This window comes from Pelophylax lessonae, assembly GCF_965119305.1.
Source record: "Pelophylax lessonae genome assembly, chromosome: 11".
Lineage (NCBI taxonomy): Eukaryota > Metazoa > Chordata > Amphibia > Anura > Ranidae > Pelophylax > Pelophylax lessonae.
This window is the reverse complement of record NC_138778.1, coordinates 236,751,490-236,769,867: the sequence shown is the minus strand read 5'-3', so window position 1 is coordinate 236,769,867 and position 18,378 is coordinate 236,751,490. Positions and strand designations below refer to the sequence as shown.

At 47.5% G+C, this 18,378-nt stretch overlaps 1 protein-coding gene across 2 annotated transcripts in view; it reads right to left on the bottom strand.

Annotated features, from left to right (window-relative positions):
• Nucleotides 1–18,378, bottom strand: part of WIPI1 (WD repeat domain, phosphoinositide interacting 1) — a 106,594-nt gene that overhangs the window by 24,424 nt on the left and 63,792 nt on the right. For both annotated transcript variants that reach the window (XM_082271217.1, XM_082271218.1), the window contains exons 3-4: nt 16,058–16,227; nt 15,883–15,979 (exon numbers count right to left, since the gene is read on the bottom strand). In XM_082271217.1, the coding sequence (XP_082127343.1) occupies nt 15,883–15,979; nt 16,058–16,227 (267 nt within the window). The remainder of the gene's footprint in view (nt 1–15,882; nt 15,980–16,057; nt 16,228–18,378) is intronic.

Sequence of the window (18,378 nt, the reverse complement as noted above, 5' to 3'; positions counted from 1 at the left end):
AGACCATGGGGTTGAACAAGACATGGGGGGCACTCACAGACCAAGGGGTTATACAGGACATGGGGGGGAGGGTGCCACTCACAAACTATGGGGTTGAACAAGACATGGGGGGCACTCACAGACCATGGGGCTATACAGAAAATGGGGGGGGGGGGCACTCCCAGACCATGGGATATACAGTACACGGGGGGGGGGCACTTACAGACCATGGGATATACAGTACACAGGGGGGGGGGGCACTCACAGACCATGGGGTTGAACAAGACATGGGGGGCACTCACAGACCATGGGGCTATACAGAACATGGGGGGGGGGCACTCACAGACCAAGGGGTTATACAGGACATGGGGGGGGGGGTGCCACTCACAGACTATGGGGTTATTCAGAACATGGGGGGGGCACTCACAGACCATGTGGTTATACAGGACATGGGGGGGCTATTCACAGACTGGGGGTTATACAGGACATGGGGGGGGGGGCACTCACAGACCATGGGGTTGTACAGGACATGAGGGGCATTCACAGACCATGGGATTATACAGGACATGGGGGGGCATTCACAGACCATGGGGTTATACAGGACACGGGGGGGGGGGGGGCACTCACACACCATGGGGTTATACAGGACACGGGGGGCACTCACAGACCATGGGGTTATACAGGACATGGGGGGCACTCACAGATCGGGGGTTATACAGGACATGGGGGGGCACTCACAGACCATGGGGCTATACAGGCCACGGAGGGGGCGCTCACAGACCATGGGGTTATACAGGACCACGGGGGGGGGGGGGGCATTCATAGACCATGGGGTTATACAGGACATGGGGGCATTCACAGACCATGGGGTCATACAGGACACGGGGAGGGGGGGCACTCACAGACCATGGGATCATACAGGACATGGGGGGGCACTCACAGACCATGGGGTTATACAGCCCACAGAGGGGGCACTCACAGACCATGGGGTTATACAGGACAGGGGGGGGGCATTCACAGACCGTGGGGTTATACAGCCCACGGAGGGGGCGCTCACAGACCATGGGGTTATACAGGACACGGGGGGGGGGGCATTCACAGACCATGGGGTTATACAGGACATGGGGGCATTCACAGACCATGGGGTTATACAGGACATGGGGGGGGGGCATTCACAGACCATGGGGTTATACAGGACATGGGGGGGGGGGGCATTCACAGGCCATGGGGTTATACAGGACATGGGGGGGGGGCATTCACAGACCATGGGGTTATACAGGACATGGGGGGGCATTCACAGACCATAGGGTTATACAGGACATGGGGGGGGGTACTCACACAGACTATGGGTTTATACAGGACATGGGGGGGGGGGCATTCACAGACCGGGGGTTATACAGGACATGGGGGGGGGGTACTCACAGACCATGGGATTATACAGGACATGGGGGGGCACTCACACAGACTATGGGTTTATACAGGACATGGTGGGGGGGGGCACTCACACAGACCATGGGGTTATACAGGACATGGGGGTGGGGTGGGCTTAAAGCGTTTCTAAAAGGGGGAAGGTTGTATTCTATGCATGAAGACAAAAACCTTCTGTGTGCAGCAGCGCCCCCCCCCCAAATCCTTACCTGTGCTTCCTCTCCATGTCCTGAGATTCTCCCTTCTCATTGGCTGAGACAGCTGTCAATCACAGCCAGTGAGCCAATGAGGAGAGAACGGAGGGCGGGGGGCCCAAGTCACGGCTCTATGTGTCTTATGTACGCATAGTGCAGCGGCTCTGGAGCGAGCATGCAGCGGTGCCCGTAGGGCAAGTGGCTTTTCCTTTGGACACTGCTTGACAGGAGCGCTGGTGGGGGGCCCGAAAAGAAAAGGATCGGAGCGGCTCTGTGCAAAACCATTACACAGAGCAGGTAGGTATAACATTTTTGTAATAAACCCACCACACACACAAGCTGAAGCTGGAAGCTGATTGGCTACCATGCAGAACTTTACTCTCCAGTTTTAGTAAATAACCCCACATGGTCTGCTGCAGAGACACGAGTCCTTCACCACCACCTATATGAAGGTAACAAAGCCCCGTGTCCCCAGACCTACAATATTATCGAAGGATACAGTACACCCCACTACGCAGGAAGAAGAGGCTGCCAGCAACACGTCGGTGTCATGGTAGCACCACGGATACCCCAAGAACCTCTACACCTTCCCCCCATTGAAAGACTAAGCCTAATCACAAACATAATTACAGGACTTCAGGACGGTTCAGGGAACCGTCTCCACAGCTGTGTCTGAGGGGGGAGTACTAATGTCCATCAAATTTAATGACAACTCAGAGTGAATGGTCCAATCTCCGTGCAGTTCAAGAAACGGCCTTCTAAGGAGGCCTATACGGAGTCAAAAAGACAGAAATCCAACAAAAGGTAGGAACAAGGGTTACAATACAAGACCACCCGCAACTTGTATCAGATCTGGTTCTACCCCATACAAAACGTTGTAGTATAAGGACAGACATCATACCAGGAAACCCTTGAAGACGTCGGAATGACGAAACGCGTCAGAAGGAGCTAGCCAAGCGTCATTACGTCACACCCGTAAGTCCGAGGTCGGCCATCTTCTTGGTGGCACACGGAAGAAATTATTGCCGATAGGGGAGTCTGTGCCTATTACTTTATAATTGCCCATGACAAGTGGATTGGAAGTCCTTGGAGCTGCTTGGTTCGGGAGATAGGCTGTAGTGGTCCTTAAACCACTCAATGCGCTAATCCCACCAACTTCTGGTAAGAGGCAGTACATGGTGCTTGGGAACTCACGCTGTTTTTGTGCTAACTAAATCACCCGGGTGTTCAACCTATGAAGTGTGCATGTCATCGTATTGTGGACTCTCACCAGTTTATGATGTCATTCTACATATCTGCATCTTCAAGCAATTGATCATTGATGTGGACTGCTTTGATTTATATGCTTTAGCGCAACTTCCCTTTTCTACATCATACCAGGAAGTCATTGGAAGAGGAGAACATTGGGGCACCGCATAGACGCCACCCAATATACATAAGACATGAAATGGCCTCGGAGTTACAAAACCCATTTTCTGCAACCCCACCCACTACGTGCCGCACTCCAAGCACAGGTCCTTCCTTAGAGGAATAGGCCCCCCATCTATGAAGAGGTAGTACAGGATAGATACTGTGACGGAGCCCGGTACTCAAGCTGAATACGTCCATCGTCTAAGCTCCTCTTGCCTGGTAACTGGGCGCACAGACAGCCTTATCAGCAGGAAGGACCGTTGGAGAAATTCCTCCTCTAGCAAGGAATAGCGGACAGTGCTATACATGAGCCTAGGTGACCAGACTATTCGGCACTTCCGTCCCTGAATACAATACACATTATTATAAGCAGAAAACAGAACCTCTCACAACAGTTCCATACCAAGTTAAAGCGGTCACAAGATTAATGTCATCTACAAGAGAAACAATAGAACAATGGCAATGACCTACATAACAATAAAACCCATAACAAACCCAACCCCACCTGAGGCCATCCGGCAAAAAGTCTACAACAGTCTACGAGACAAACTCCTACAATGTTCCAGCAGTCTGATAAAGGTGGAATTCATTTATCTTTATAGATTTCTTAAGGGATATTTTAGATAAACAGGGCTTTTTTTCAGCGGGAATGCGGGGGGAACGCAGTTCCGGCACCTCCAGCACTGAATGTATGTCATAGCAAGGGGTGTGGGGTGTGCTGGAGGGTCTATTAGTGCTGGCTGCTGTGGGATCTATTGTCACTGGTGGGGATTGGTTTTTGTGTGAAGGTCTATTGTTGCTGAGGATCTTATGTAGCTGGTAGGGATCTACTGTTGATGGAGAGGTCTATTGTTGCTGGCTGCTGGGAGATCTGTTTCTGCTGGGGGGGGGGGGGGTTCTAATGTTGCTGGAATAAATCTTTTTTTGTGGATGGTCCATTGTTGCTGTGTGGGGGATCTATTGTTGGTGGGGGTGAGGTCTATTGCTGTGTGGGGTCTATGGTTGCTGGGATGGGATCTAATGTTGCTGGGGTGGAGCCAATTGTTGCTGAGAAGTCTATTGTTGTGTGTGGGGATCTATTGTTACTGGGGGATCTGTTGTTCCTGGCTGCAGGGGATCGATTTTACTGCTTTTTTTTTTTTTGGTTATCGTTTTATACAAATTATTTAGCACAACAAGATGATACTTGGTTCTGTATTTTCTAAAAGGGGTGGGTAGTGGGTGGAACCAAGGGACAGTGCTCAAAGGTGGGTGGGGGGTGGAGACAAGGGACAGTGCTCAAAGGTGGGTAGTGGGTGGAGACAAGGGACAGTGCTCAAAGGTGGGTAGTGGGTGGAGACAAGGGACAGTGCTCAAAGGTGGGTAGTGGGTGGAGACAAGTGGCGACTCAAAGGGGGAGTTCCTGCACCTATTCTCTGAGAAAAAAGCCCTGTTGATAAATATTTCTGTCCCAAGTGAAGGAGCTTCTCCAATCCAGTCTGCAGGAGGGTCACCATATTCCCTCCGATCAATACCCTGTACAAGAATAACATTACCCCTTTCCATCCACTCCAGAAGGGAAGCTTTATTGTCCTTATTCAGAGAAGTAATCCAGACCTCGCTCTCCATTATGTTGTTGTTCATTATAGAATGATCTGCTCTCAGCTTTTCATTCCTTGTGCGGTTGTTACCCCAAAAACAGCAGCCGCACTTTGTACTATGACCAGTACCTTTCCTGGATGGAGGGGAGGATTTTTCCATGGTGGCACTTGTAACAGAACCGAGACCCACACTGTGTTTGTGGGCTTCCATCAGTATACGGCTTCCTTCAGTCTTGAACATAGATATCAGATATTCTAGCCGCCCCCCATACAAAGCTAGCTGACAACTTAGCTTGTTCTGGAAACTTCTCCTTGATTGAAAAGTCACACAGTTTATATACAGCATGGACATCCTCCTCCTGTTCAGATTATCACACACAGGTCAGGGTTTGCCTGATTACATTATCATATGCAGATGAAATTGTATACAGAAATAGAATTAACCTGAAGCCATCTGGACAGAAACAATATGTGAGTTCATTAACAATTAACAATGGGACAGACAGGCTTAACAGAATCCACATCACACCTCAATACACAGACAATAGGAAGAGACCGCCAGTGACAGACTGTCGGTCTCTGACATTGAAGAACATGGAACAGATGCCAATGTGATTGGCTCTTTCAATGAACATGTTCAGAATCAAACAGGCCAGGAGTAGTCCTCGCATATTTCTCGAGATACATGGCTGACAAATATTACTGTCCCATTTGAAGTAATCCAAACCATATTCTCAGTGTCCATTAAGTATCTGTCTTTCATGCCCAGTGACAGTGAGTACCGTCACAGCACTGCTCACGGGCTAACACTTCCTTCCAGAATTGCCGGTGGTCACAGTCATACCATCTTAGCAGGACCTTCTCCGACACTGGTCCCCTGTGCTGTATCCGCATCTCTCGCAACCTCCTTCCAAATTCCTCTTCCATGGTGGCTGATATCTGTACTTCTCATCTGATAATGAGGGATAGATCCTGATTGGTAGTTTGAATATGTTCACAGCAAGGAAGCATTATCCCACCACTTGTCACCAATGTGACGGACCCCGGTACTCAAGAGGAGTATGTCCATCATATAAGCTCCCCTTGCTCTGTAACAAAAACTATCCAAGATCCCGTAGCTCACCCAGTCACTTGTTGGGTAGGGTGATGCAAAACATCAAACTGTTACGTGGCCAGCCCCACGTCAGCACACCTGGGTTTGTTCCTCCTGCGAACCCTCAGGACCACCCTTACCCTAGCTTATAAGAGAGGGCCCTCCCATTCCATGTTTTTCTTTTTTGGTCTTCAGGCCACCTGAAACAAGGCATAAAAGAACAGAAGTAATGGCATCCCCCCTGCCAAACCTTTTCACCCAGGTTCAGCCTCTCCTAGGACTGGTAGGTCCAGAATGATAGAGGTAAATACTCTTAACACCCTGGACCCCCTGAGTGCCGGAGCCGCGGGCATGGGTGGCTTAAAGAGCCGAAAAGTATGGTGGAAGGCTGTGGTGTGCGAGGCTCATTACCCTCACCTACTTGTAGCTATTAGGGTTACGCAAGCCGCTCTCCTCAGCTTTTATATGGCCGGCCCTAACGTCACAAGGGGAGCGGATCATGCAGGGCGGGCGGCAGGCGTAGCCTAGCATGCGTCCTACATAAGACTGGAAGCAGCTATGGCAGAAATGCTGAGTGCCACTACAGAGACTGCCCACTGTGCAGATCAGTTCCGTGAGGCGGCCAAAGTTCTGAGTGGCTGTGCTGTTTTATATTTCTATGGCTCCTTATTTTTTTTGTTTTCTCTCTCTCTCTATCTCCTATCCTCTTCTGGCCCGTAGTAAGCTCTCTGCTGCCACCCAGTGGATCCCAGATATCTCAGCTTCCCTTCAAGCTCTTCCCTTTATGCTGCCACCTGCTGGTGCTGTCACTTTTGTATAGTCTAAGCAGCAACATCATTTTTAATGTTAAAAAAATAATAATAATAATAATTGTTTGTGTATGTGTAAATGTATAGAAATAAGGGAAAGAAGTAGTGAGGGGAAATGGAGGAAATATGCTCTTACTTTCCTCTTTAATAGTATAAGCTTGCTAAAGAAGGCGCGAAGATCGTCGGAAAGGTAGGAGGGGGTTACGAGGGACTAGAAGGAGAAAAGAATGCGTACATCATATTTAAAAAGGTATTTGTCTTTTAGGAGCAAGAGCCCTAAAAAGAAACACTGGCATAAAGAAAAGACCCACCAACGATCTTGTTCACCACCACCTGAACCACGCTCTAACCATTCGCCTCATTCTCCGGGCAGGCCGCGTTCTCCAGCCATAGAGCCAAAAAGGTCCAAAAGGATGACCTGCGGAGGGCTTATGTTGGGCCTGTGTGGCTCCTGTGAAACTGCTGTGTGCCGAGTGCATTAAAGATGTGGCCACAGACAAGGAGGCAGAGGCAAACAGAATTAAAGATTATATCCACAAGGCCATGGCTGATAGCAGATACCTTGTGGCTCGTACAAGTTTGCCTAGAAGCAGGCCTAAAATAGATAGTATCCCAGAGTGCAAAAACGGATCACCGCCAGTGCTGGAAATATCCTCAAGAACATCTTCGGAATCAGATGAACTAGCGGAAGATATATGTTCAATTTTCAATTCATAGAATCACGTTACGTCTGTAAAGGAAGCCATAGAATGGGAGCAAGAAGATCCTTCCCAATTCTGAAGAAGCAGGGAGCTGCATTTCTATTCATTACAAAAATACGAGAATTATTGGAAGAAGAACGAGAGGAACCAGAGAAGAAAACGAATAACTAGAATCGTTTTTCTAAGGTATACCCTTCTAAGACCGCAGATGCCGATTTTTGGGAAGACTCCGCCGGGGGTGGACGCAGCCCTGCAGCGTTTGGCAAGGCAGGTATCTCTTCCTTTAGAAGACTCTGCAACCTTCAAGGACCCAATGGATCGAGGTGCGGATGCTGATCTTAAGAAGATCTACTCAGCTGCTGGTACAGCCTGCCATCTGACTATAGCATTGACCTCCATCTCCAAGCACTGACCTCCAATCTCCAGGGCCGTTAAGGTATGGGTCACAAACATGAAGACAGCACTAAACTCTAAAGAAGAGAGAGCCATGATTGTTATGGCACTGGAAGAATTAAATCTGACAGCAACATTCCTTGTAGAAGCCTCCATAGACCTTGTAAAGCTGCCAGGGAGGCTTTTGGTGCACTCTGTGACAGCAAAGAGAACCCTTTGAGTGCGGCACTGGGTGGCTGACAGTGCATCAAAACAGGCACTTTGCAATATCCTGTTTAACGGTAAGATGCTTTTTGGAAAGACCTTAGAGGAAGCAATTAAGCGCGTAACGGGACTCTTATCGCAAAGGACAAGGAAAACACAACCATCCTTTCGCCCAGGACAGACCAATTTCAGAAGAGCACGGGAGGCTAGATCATATAGACCGGGTTGGGAATATGAAAGTGGCCAATAGAGAGGAACACAGAGCTCCTTTTTAAGGGGTGTGAAGTCACGAGCAGCGCAGATGGCAAAAAGGCTAGGAAATCATTAAAGGTGCATCTGTCCAACCCCTCCAGGTGGGGGCCAGGCTGACAGCCTTTTGGAGGGTATGGACGGACAAAGTCATATTAATGGGTCAAAGGATGATAAAAAACGGGCTACAAGATAGTCTTTCAGGAGAAGCCACTGAACATATTCGCCACAGGACTGGAGGAAACAAGAATACTTAATAGGATATGTAAAAGAATTGCGTCAGAAACAGGCAATCAAACCGGCCCCGCCACAACAGCGATTATTCTCCACAATTTTTGGTTCCCAAGATGCCAGGAGACTTTAGCCCAGTCCTAGACCTGAGATCACTCAACCTATTTATCGACCCTAGGGGATCCAGGATGGAGTCCATATATATTATTATATCAGTGATCCAGCAAAACCATGGACTGCACATTCCAATCAACAAACAGCACCAGAGGTATCTGAGGTTCACATTTGGAGAAGACCACCATCAATTCAGATGCTTGCCTTTCGGAATCAGCATGGCTCACAGAGTCATCTCCAAGGTCTTGTTAGCCACCATTGCAAATATTAGTCTAAGGAAGATAAGGATCTACCATTACTTGGACGACATTCTGGTAGTAGCTCAATAAATCACAGAAGTGACGCGATATTGCGATCAAGTATTACAGACCCTCGCCAATTTTGGTTTGCTGGTGAATGCTCAAAATTAATACCATCTCAGAGAATGGCGTACCTTGGCCTAATATTCGATACACGAGAGGGACAGATCTTCCTATCCAATCGCAAAGTGGCCGAGCTGATGGCTTGTATCGACAGTATAATGAGTGCTCCTGGTGGAGTTCACCGGACAACCTGTTGCAGGGCATGCCCCCTAGCCCAGGGGAGTGGATATCGATGACTTCAGATGCCAGTCTCCGGGGCTGGGGGGCCCACTGCCTCGGCAGGCAGGCTCAGGGCATGTGGCACACAACTAAAAGAAGACACTCCAATCTCCTGGAGTTGCAGGTAGCCTTCCTGGCCCTGCGCGCCTTCGGAGAGTTGATTCAGGGAGCCCAGGTCCTAAGGTTGGACAACCAGACGGCAGTCTCCTATATAGCCCGACAGGGAGGAACCAGAAGCCTTCCTTTACTACAATTGACAACCAGGATTTTCGTCTGGACCGAGACATGGCCTACACCCCAGGCAGACAGAACCACCTTGCGGATCAGCTGAATCGGAATTTTCCCACCAGCAGCGATTGGAAGGTCAACAGACGCTACCTGGAACAAATTTTCTCCTAATGGGGGGGGGGGGGGGGCACCCTCCGTGGATCTAATGGCAACATCGGAAAAGGCACAGCTGCCAAAATTTGTAACAAGAATCAAGGACCGCAAAGCGATAGCACAAGACGCATTCTCAACTCCATGGATGTTTCCACTAGTATACATCTTCCCTCAAGTTCCGCTAAATTTGAGGATGTTATTGGAAATTGAAAAATGAGACCCATGCCACCCTCATACTACCCTACTGGCCTCGAAGACCCTGGTTTACATTGCTATTACAGATGGCGGAAGCCCCGCCAATAGCTCTGCCCCTGAAGAGAGACCTATTGAGACAGGGACAGTGGACACATCAGAATCCAGGAAGGCTGCAACTAGTGGTTTGGCTCTTGAATCGACCAGTCAGTTCGCGCAGGAGGGCTGCCCTGCCACAGTATATCTGCATGGGGCGGTCCTAAAGTGATTAACTAGTCACTTAAACCAGCCTAGGTGACCAGATCATTCGGCACCTACAACCCGAAATACAAAGTACTGTACAATACACATTATAATTATAATAAGCACAAAACAGAACATCTCACAATAGTTCCATAATAAAGGTGAAGTGGTCACAATATTAATCTCATCTTCAAGAGATGATCAGACAGAAAGAAACAATAGAAGAATGGGAATCACCTACTTAACAACCCCACCCCACCTCAGACTATCCGGCAAAAAGTCTACAACAACTTACGAGACAAACTCCTACAATATTCCAGCAGTCTGAAAAGGTGGAATTCATTTATCTTCATAGATTTCTTAACCACTTGCCGACCGCCGCAAGTAGATATACTGCGGCGGTCAGCCCCTCACAGGCAGAGTGACGTACCGGTAAGTCACTAGCCTGTGAGGCTCTGGGGAGCGAGCGCGCGCCGCCGGGGGCGCGCTCCCGCGTGGTCACGGACCCCCCCGCGCGTGTGGCCAGCGGACCCGATGTCCGCCGCTCACTCAGCGATCGTCGGGGGAGAGGGAGAAAGGCAGGCGGCTAGTGTAAACAAGCCGCCTGTCATTCTCCCCTGTGTAGAAACAATGATCATACGGTTCTACAATGTAGGACCGTTGATCACTGTTTCTACAGCTCAAGCCACAGCCAATCACAGTTAGAATCACGCCCCTAGGGACACACACAGCCCCTCCCTCTCAAATAAAGTTAACCCCTTCACTGCCAGTGTAATTTTACAGTAACAGTGCATATATATAGCACTGATTACTGTAGAAATGTCACTGGTAACCCCAAAAGTGTCAAAAATGTCAGTCAAGGGTCTGATCTGTCCGCCGCAATGTCGCAGTACTGCAAAAAAAAAAAAAAATCGCAGATCGCCGCCATTATGCGTTAAAAAAAAAAAACACAACAAAAATGACAAAAATCTTTCCCTTTGTTAGTAAACGCGATAACTTTTACGCAAACCAATAAAAATACGCTTTTTGCGATTTTTTTTACCAAACATAGGTAGCGTAAAACAAATTGGCTGAAAATGGTTAAAAAATTTTGATTTTTACATTTTTTTTGGGGAATTTCATATAAAAAAAAATGTGAAAAATATTGTTATTCTTGCAAAATTGTCGCTCTTTTTTTGTTTATAGCGCAAAAAGTAAAAATCGCACAGGTGATCAAATACCACCAAAAGAAAGCTCTGTTTGTGGGAAAAAAAGGACTTTAAATTCATTTAGGTACAGCGTCGCACGACCGCGCAATTGTCCGTTAAATTCATGCAGTGCCGAATCGCAAAATACCCCCTGGTCTTTAAGCAGCCAAATCCTCCGGGGCTTAAGTGGTTAAGGGATATTGTTGATGAATATTTCTCTCCCAAGTGAAGGAGCTTCTCCAACCCAGTCTGCAGGAGGGCCACCATATTGTTTTCTTTGACCATAATCCTGTACAAGAATAATGTTACAACTTTCCATCCACTCCAGAAGGAAAGCTTTATTGTCCTTATTCAGAGAAGTAATCCAAGCATCGCTCTCAGCGTCCATTACATAGTTTTCCATCATTACAGAATGATCTGCTCTCTCCATTGGCCATAATCAGTGGGTACACCACATAACCGCCATCTACACTGTGCCGGCTTCACCTCCATACACCACATAACCGCCATCTACACTGTGCCGGCTTCACCTCCATACACCACATAACCCGCCATCTACACTGTGCCGGCTTCACCTCCATACACAACATAACCGCCATCTACACTATGCCGGCTTCACCTCCATACACAACATAACCCACCACCTACACTGTGCCGGCTTCACCTCCATACACAACATAACCGCCATCTACACTATGCCGGCTTCACCTCCATACACAACATAACCCACCACCTACACTGTGCCGGCTTCACCTCCATACACCACATAACCCACCATCTACACTATGCCGGCTTCACCTCCATACACCACATAACCCACCATCTACACTATGCCGGCTTCACCTCCATACACCACATAACCGCCACCTACACTATGCCGGCTTCACCTCCATACACCACATAACCGCCATCTACACTATGCCGGCTTCACCTCCATACACCACAAAACCCACCATCTACACTGTGCCGACTTCACCTCCATACACAACATAACCGCCATCTACACTATGCCGGCTTCACCTCCATACACCACAAAACCCACCATCTACACTATGCCGGCTTCACCTCCATACACCACATAACCGCCATCTACACTGTGCCGGCTTCACCTCCATACACCACATAACCCGCCATCTACACTGTGCCAGCTTCACCTCCATACACCACATAACCCACCATCTACACTTTGCCGACTTCACCTCCATACACCACATAACCCGCCATCTACACTTTGCCGACTTCACCTCCATACACCACATAACCCGCCATCTACACTGTGCCGGCTTCACCTCCATACACCACATAACCGCCATCTACACTTTGCCGACTTCACCTCCATACACCACATAATCCGCCATCTACACTTTGCCGACTTCACCTCCATACACCACATAACCGCCATCTACAATTTGCCGACTTCACCTCCATACACCACATAACCGCCATCTACACTATGCCGGCTTCACCTCCATACACAACATAACCCACCACCTACACTGTGCCGGCTTCACCTCCATACACCACATAACCCACCATCTACACTATGCCGGCTTCACCTCCATACACCACATAACCCACCATCTACACTATGCCGGCTTCACCTCCATACACCACATAACCGCCATCTACACTGTGCCAGCTTCACCTCCATACACCACATAACCCACCATCTACACTTTGCCGACTTCACCTCCATACACCACATAACCCGCCATCTACACTTTGCCGACTTCACCTCCATACACCACATAACCCGCCATCTACACTGTGCCGGCTTCACCTCCATACACCACATAACCGCCATCTACACTTTGCCGACTTCACCTCCATACACCACATAACCGCCATCTACAATTTGCCGACTTCACCTCCATACACCACATAACCGCCATCTACACTTTGCCGACTTCACCTCCATACACCACATAATCCGCCATCTACACTTTGCCGACTTCACCTCCATACACCACATAACCGCCATCTACAATTTGCCGGCTTCACCTCCATACACAACATAACCCGCCATCTACACTATGCCAGCTTCACCTCCATACACAACATAACCCACCATCTACACTGTGCCAGCTTCACCTCCATACACCACATAACCCGCCATCTACACTGTGCCGGCTTCACCTCCATACACCACATAACCGCCATCTACACTGTGCCGGCTTCACCTCCATACACCACATAACCGCCATCTACACTATGCCGGCTTCACCTCCATACACCACATAACCGCCATCTACACTATGCCGGCTTCACCTCCATACACCACATAACTGCCATCTACACTATTCCGGCTTCACCTCCATACACCACATAACCGCCATCTACACTATGCCGGCTTCACCTCCATACACCACATAACTGCCATCTACACTATTCCGGCTTCACCTCCATACACCACATAACCCACCACCTACACTGTGCCAGCTTCACCTCCATACACTACATAACCCGCCATCTACACTGTGCTGGCTTCACCTCCATACACCGCATAACCCACCATCTACACTGTGGTGGCTTCACCTCCATACACCGCATAACCCACCACCTACACTGTGCTGGCTTCACCTCCATACACCACATAACCCACCATCTACACTGTGCTGGCTTCACCTCCATACACAACATAACCCACCATCTACACTATGCCGGCTTCACCTCCATACACCACATAACCCACCACCTACACTGTGCCGGCTTCACCTCCATACACAACATAACCGCCATCTACACTATGCCGGCTTCACCTGCATACACAACATAACCCGCCACCTACACTTTGCCGACTTCACCTCCATACACCACATAACCCACCACCTACACTGTGCCGGCTTCACCTCCATACACAACATAACCGCCATCTACACTATGCCGGCTTCACCTGCATACACAACATAACCCGCCACCTACACTGTGCTGGCTTCACCTCCATACACCACATAACCCACCATCTACACTGTGCTGGCTTCACCTCCATACACCACATAACCCACCAACTATACTATTCCAGCTTCACCTCCATACACCACATAACCCACCATCTACATTGTGCTGACAACATTCACCTCCTGTGTGCATCTATTGGGTTACCTAAAACATACAGCAAAAACAACAGAGAGGTGGCCCTAAACGGGACTTTATATGAGGTTGAATACAATAGTCATAAAAGATAAAAAATATGAATTTTTATTATCAGATAAGGATATATGATAAATGTAGGCATGAATATATACATAACCACAGGTGTCATTACAAGCATATAAAACACATAAAATATAATGAAAAAATAGCAGCATTACATCAATATCGACATAGTGACAACATATCAACATGGATATTGTATGACAAAGGGTAATTGGTATAAAAAACTCTACGCGTTTCGTGGGTCCCTACGCCCACTCATCAGGAGTATGTAGATGATTGTGTTTAAAAATGAACAGATGAAATGTAAATGTCTGCTATGCATTACGTAAGACAAAAAATATAAAGATTCAACAAATGTGTAACCCGAATAGGGAAACCACACTTACATCTAACTGAATCAAAATTGGTCTGCGCTGCCAAAGGAGAGGGTGTCAACGTCTTGTCCGGGAGCTGAAGGGACAAGACCATGCCGCAACACAGTGGGGAGCCAGGTGAGGAAAGATATGTAGTAAAAGAGGGGGCGGTGTTTTGGATGATTGTAGATAAAATGACACTGGCTGAAAATACATAAATTAATATATCGGAATATCAGACTATGAAAGATATTAAAGGTAATAATATATAATAATGTTAATAATGTATCTTTGTTGTATCACATGGTGATACCAAAAAAGGGAAGGGGGTGTTATGTATAAAAAGTATATTTCAACAGAGCCAGTGTCAGAAGCAAAAAGAGGGGGGAGGGGGGAGAGGGGAGGGAGAACATGTCCAGAAAAAGAAAAAACAGAAAATAGGGGGAGACTTAGAACCCAAGAAAGAGTGCTAATCTTAGTGCATGGAAGAAGCAAAAAGACAAGACAAGACGTTGACACCCTCTCCTTTGGCAGCGCAGACCAATTTTGATTCAGTTAGATGTAAGTGTGGTTTCCCTATTTGGGTTACACATTTGTTGAATCTTTATATTTTTTGTCTTACGTAATGCATAGCAGACATTTACATTTCATCTGTTCATTTTTAAACAGAATCATCTACATACTCCTGATGAGTGGGCGTAGGGACCCACGAAACGCGTAGAGTTTTTTATACCAATTACCCTTTGTCATACAATATCCATGTTGATATGTTGTCACTATGTCGATATTGATGTAATGCTGCTATTTTTTCATTATTTTTTCATTATATTTTATGTGTTTTATATGCTTGTAATGACACCTGTGGTTATGTATATATTCATGCCTACATTTATCATATATCCTTATCTGATAATAAAAATTCATATTTTTTATCTTTTATGACTATTGTATTCAACCTCATATAAAGTCCCGTTTAGGGCCACCTCTCTGTTGTTTTCGCATCATTTAGGGATGGAGGTGTATACAATTGCAAGTGTTAGACCATTCCCCCTTTTAAAACATACAGCATGTTCATTGTAGGTGTAAAGGTGGGGGGGGGGGGGGATGTTGAATCCTGGTCTGTTGAATCCGGCACTATGCTGACATGACTGAGCAGATCGGTGTACTCCTGTGTCTGGTACCTCTACCATTCTGGACACTAAGGGGCTCATAAAAAAAAATTGCATGGCTGCACAGCGATGAGCTTTACCAATAAATCACAGAACTCAATGACAGACTGCTAAAACGCATTTCTGGAGGAGAACCTGGTCAGTGGGGTGGCACCTGGATGATTTTTATGAGGGAGATGGGCTGCAGTGTGCATAGCACAACAATATCAGCTATAATACAATGTGCACAGCTTACCGGATCCGTTCCGCGGAGTGTCCAGCAGCGTTTTTAGCAGTTTCATATCTTTAATGTTATGGATGTAGATTGCCTCCTCCAGACACACCACCAGCCTCTGCAACAAAAGAGAAATCTGCAATCAGTGGGCCCCGCCCCTTGCAGGATGAAGTCACAGAGTGACGCCGGCACATACCTGTCGGTTAAGCCTGATGGAGAGGATGTTGGTGGAGTAGTTGTAGTTGCAGATTTCTGTACCTTTTTTAAAGTGAAAAACATTCATTTGCCGCGGCTTGGAGTGACTGACGACAACCACCAGGCTGCTGGAAAAAAGCCTTTCCACGATGTACACATCTGGGAGATCAACTGGAAGCAAAGAACAGAATGAGGAGAACGCTAAACCTGCCCGTACTCCACACAATGCACTGCACACAATAATGGAGCCGACATAAGAGGTCATCTTCAACAGTATTCCCGCTCTTCCCCAGTCCAGCCAATCATACACTTCGCCAGAGAACAAGAAGCACTAAGTATATAGAATATATCTTCTCAACCAACTACATCTCTTATGAATCACCATCCCTCCTCAGAGCGCCATCTCTACCAAATGGCCATCCCTCGTCAGAGCTCCATCTCTACCAAATGGCCATCCCTCCCCAGAGCGCCATCTCTACCAAATGGCCATCCCTCCCCAGAGCGCCATCTCTACCAAATGGCCATCCCTCGTCAGAGCGCCATCTCTACCAAATAGCCCTCCCTCGTCAGAGCGCCATCTCTACCAAATGGCCATCCCTCCCCAGAGCGCCATCTCTACCAAATGGCCATCCCTCCCCAGAGCGCCATCTCTACCAAATGGCCATCCCTCCCCAGAGCGCCATCTCTACCAAATGGCCATCCCTCGTCAGAGCGCCATCTCTACCAAATAGCCCTCCCTCGTCAGAGCGCCATCTCCACCAAATGCCATCCCTCGTCAGAGCGCCATCTCTACCAAATGGCCATCCTCCTCAGAGCGCCATCTCTACCAAATGGCCATCCCTCCCCAGAGCGCCATCTCTACCAAATGGCCATCCTTCGTCAGAGCACCAACTCTACCAAATGGCCATCCCTCGTCAGAGCGCCATCTCTACCAAATGGCCATCCTCCTCAGAGCGCCATCTCTACCAAATGGCCATCCTCCTCAGAGCGCCATCTTTACCAAATGACCATCCCTTCTCAGAGCGCCATCTCTACCAAATGGCCATCCTTCTCAGAGCGCAATCTCTACCAAATGGCCATCCCTCGTCAGATCGCCATCTCTACCAAATGGCCATCCTCCTCAGAGTGCCATCTCTACCAAATGGCCATCCTCCTCAGAGCGCCATCTCTACCAAATGGCCATCCCTCCTCAGAGTGCCATCTCTACCAAATGGCCATCCTCCTCAGAGTGCCATCTCTACCAAATGGCCATCCCTCCTCAGAGCGCCATCTCTACCAAATGGCCATCCCTCCTCAGAGCGCCATCTCTACCAAATGGCCATCCTCCTCAGAGAGCCATCTCTACCAAATGGCCATCCCTCGTCAGAGCCCCATCTCTACTAAATGGCCATCCCTCGTCAGAGCGCCATCTCTACCAAATGCAATAAAAAGAAAAGAGAAGGCGCCTGGCCCTTTAAATAAAAGATTGTTGAACCTGCTGCCCTTTTAATTGTAATAAAACAATAAATAGGTATATATCATAGGTAAAAAGGCGCTGGTAATCTTAATATATCACGTGTTATAAAAATTAATAGGTGATTTAAAGTGTAATATATGTGATTAAAAATTGCTACAAATATATATATGATCTACTATTGGTGCAATTAGCAAAGAAAAGTGCATACCAGTGCAATTTCAATTCAGAAGTGTTTGTGCTTCTCAAAGTAAATGAATCCACAAAGGTGTGGATCAGTGAACCAATAAATAGATATATAAAGAATTCCATACAAAAATCACATAAGAATATATAAAAATATAAATATATAAATGTGCTCCAAGTAGTGTTTAAAAGTCCAGGCAATAGCATGCAATCAAAATTGTGCTTGGTGGATTCTTATTAATCCCTTCACAGTGCTCCAGGTGCTGGGATGTGACAACCGTCAATTAAGAAGTGCTTGTGCTTCTCAAAGTAAATTAATCCACAAAGGTGTGGATCAGTGAACCAATAAATAAACATATAAAGAATTCCATACAAAAATCACATAAGGATATATAAAAAAATCACATAAGAATATATAAAAAAGTATAAATATAAAAATGTGCTCCAAGTAGTGTTTAAAAGTCCAGGCAATAGCATGCAATCAAAATTGTGCTTGGTGAATTCTTATTAATCCATTCACAGTGCTCCAGGTGCTGGGATGTGACAACCGTGGCCTCTTACCAGCTAGCAGCAGGTCACAAGGACCCCCAACGCCTGTGATCCCTTTATTGGGTGGATCAGACCTCTCCTCGATTGCTTGGATCTCTGGCTCCTATATTACTCGAGTTGGACCATGTAGTCCC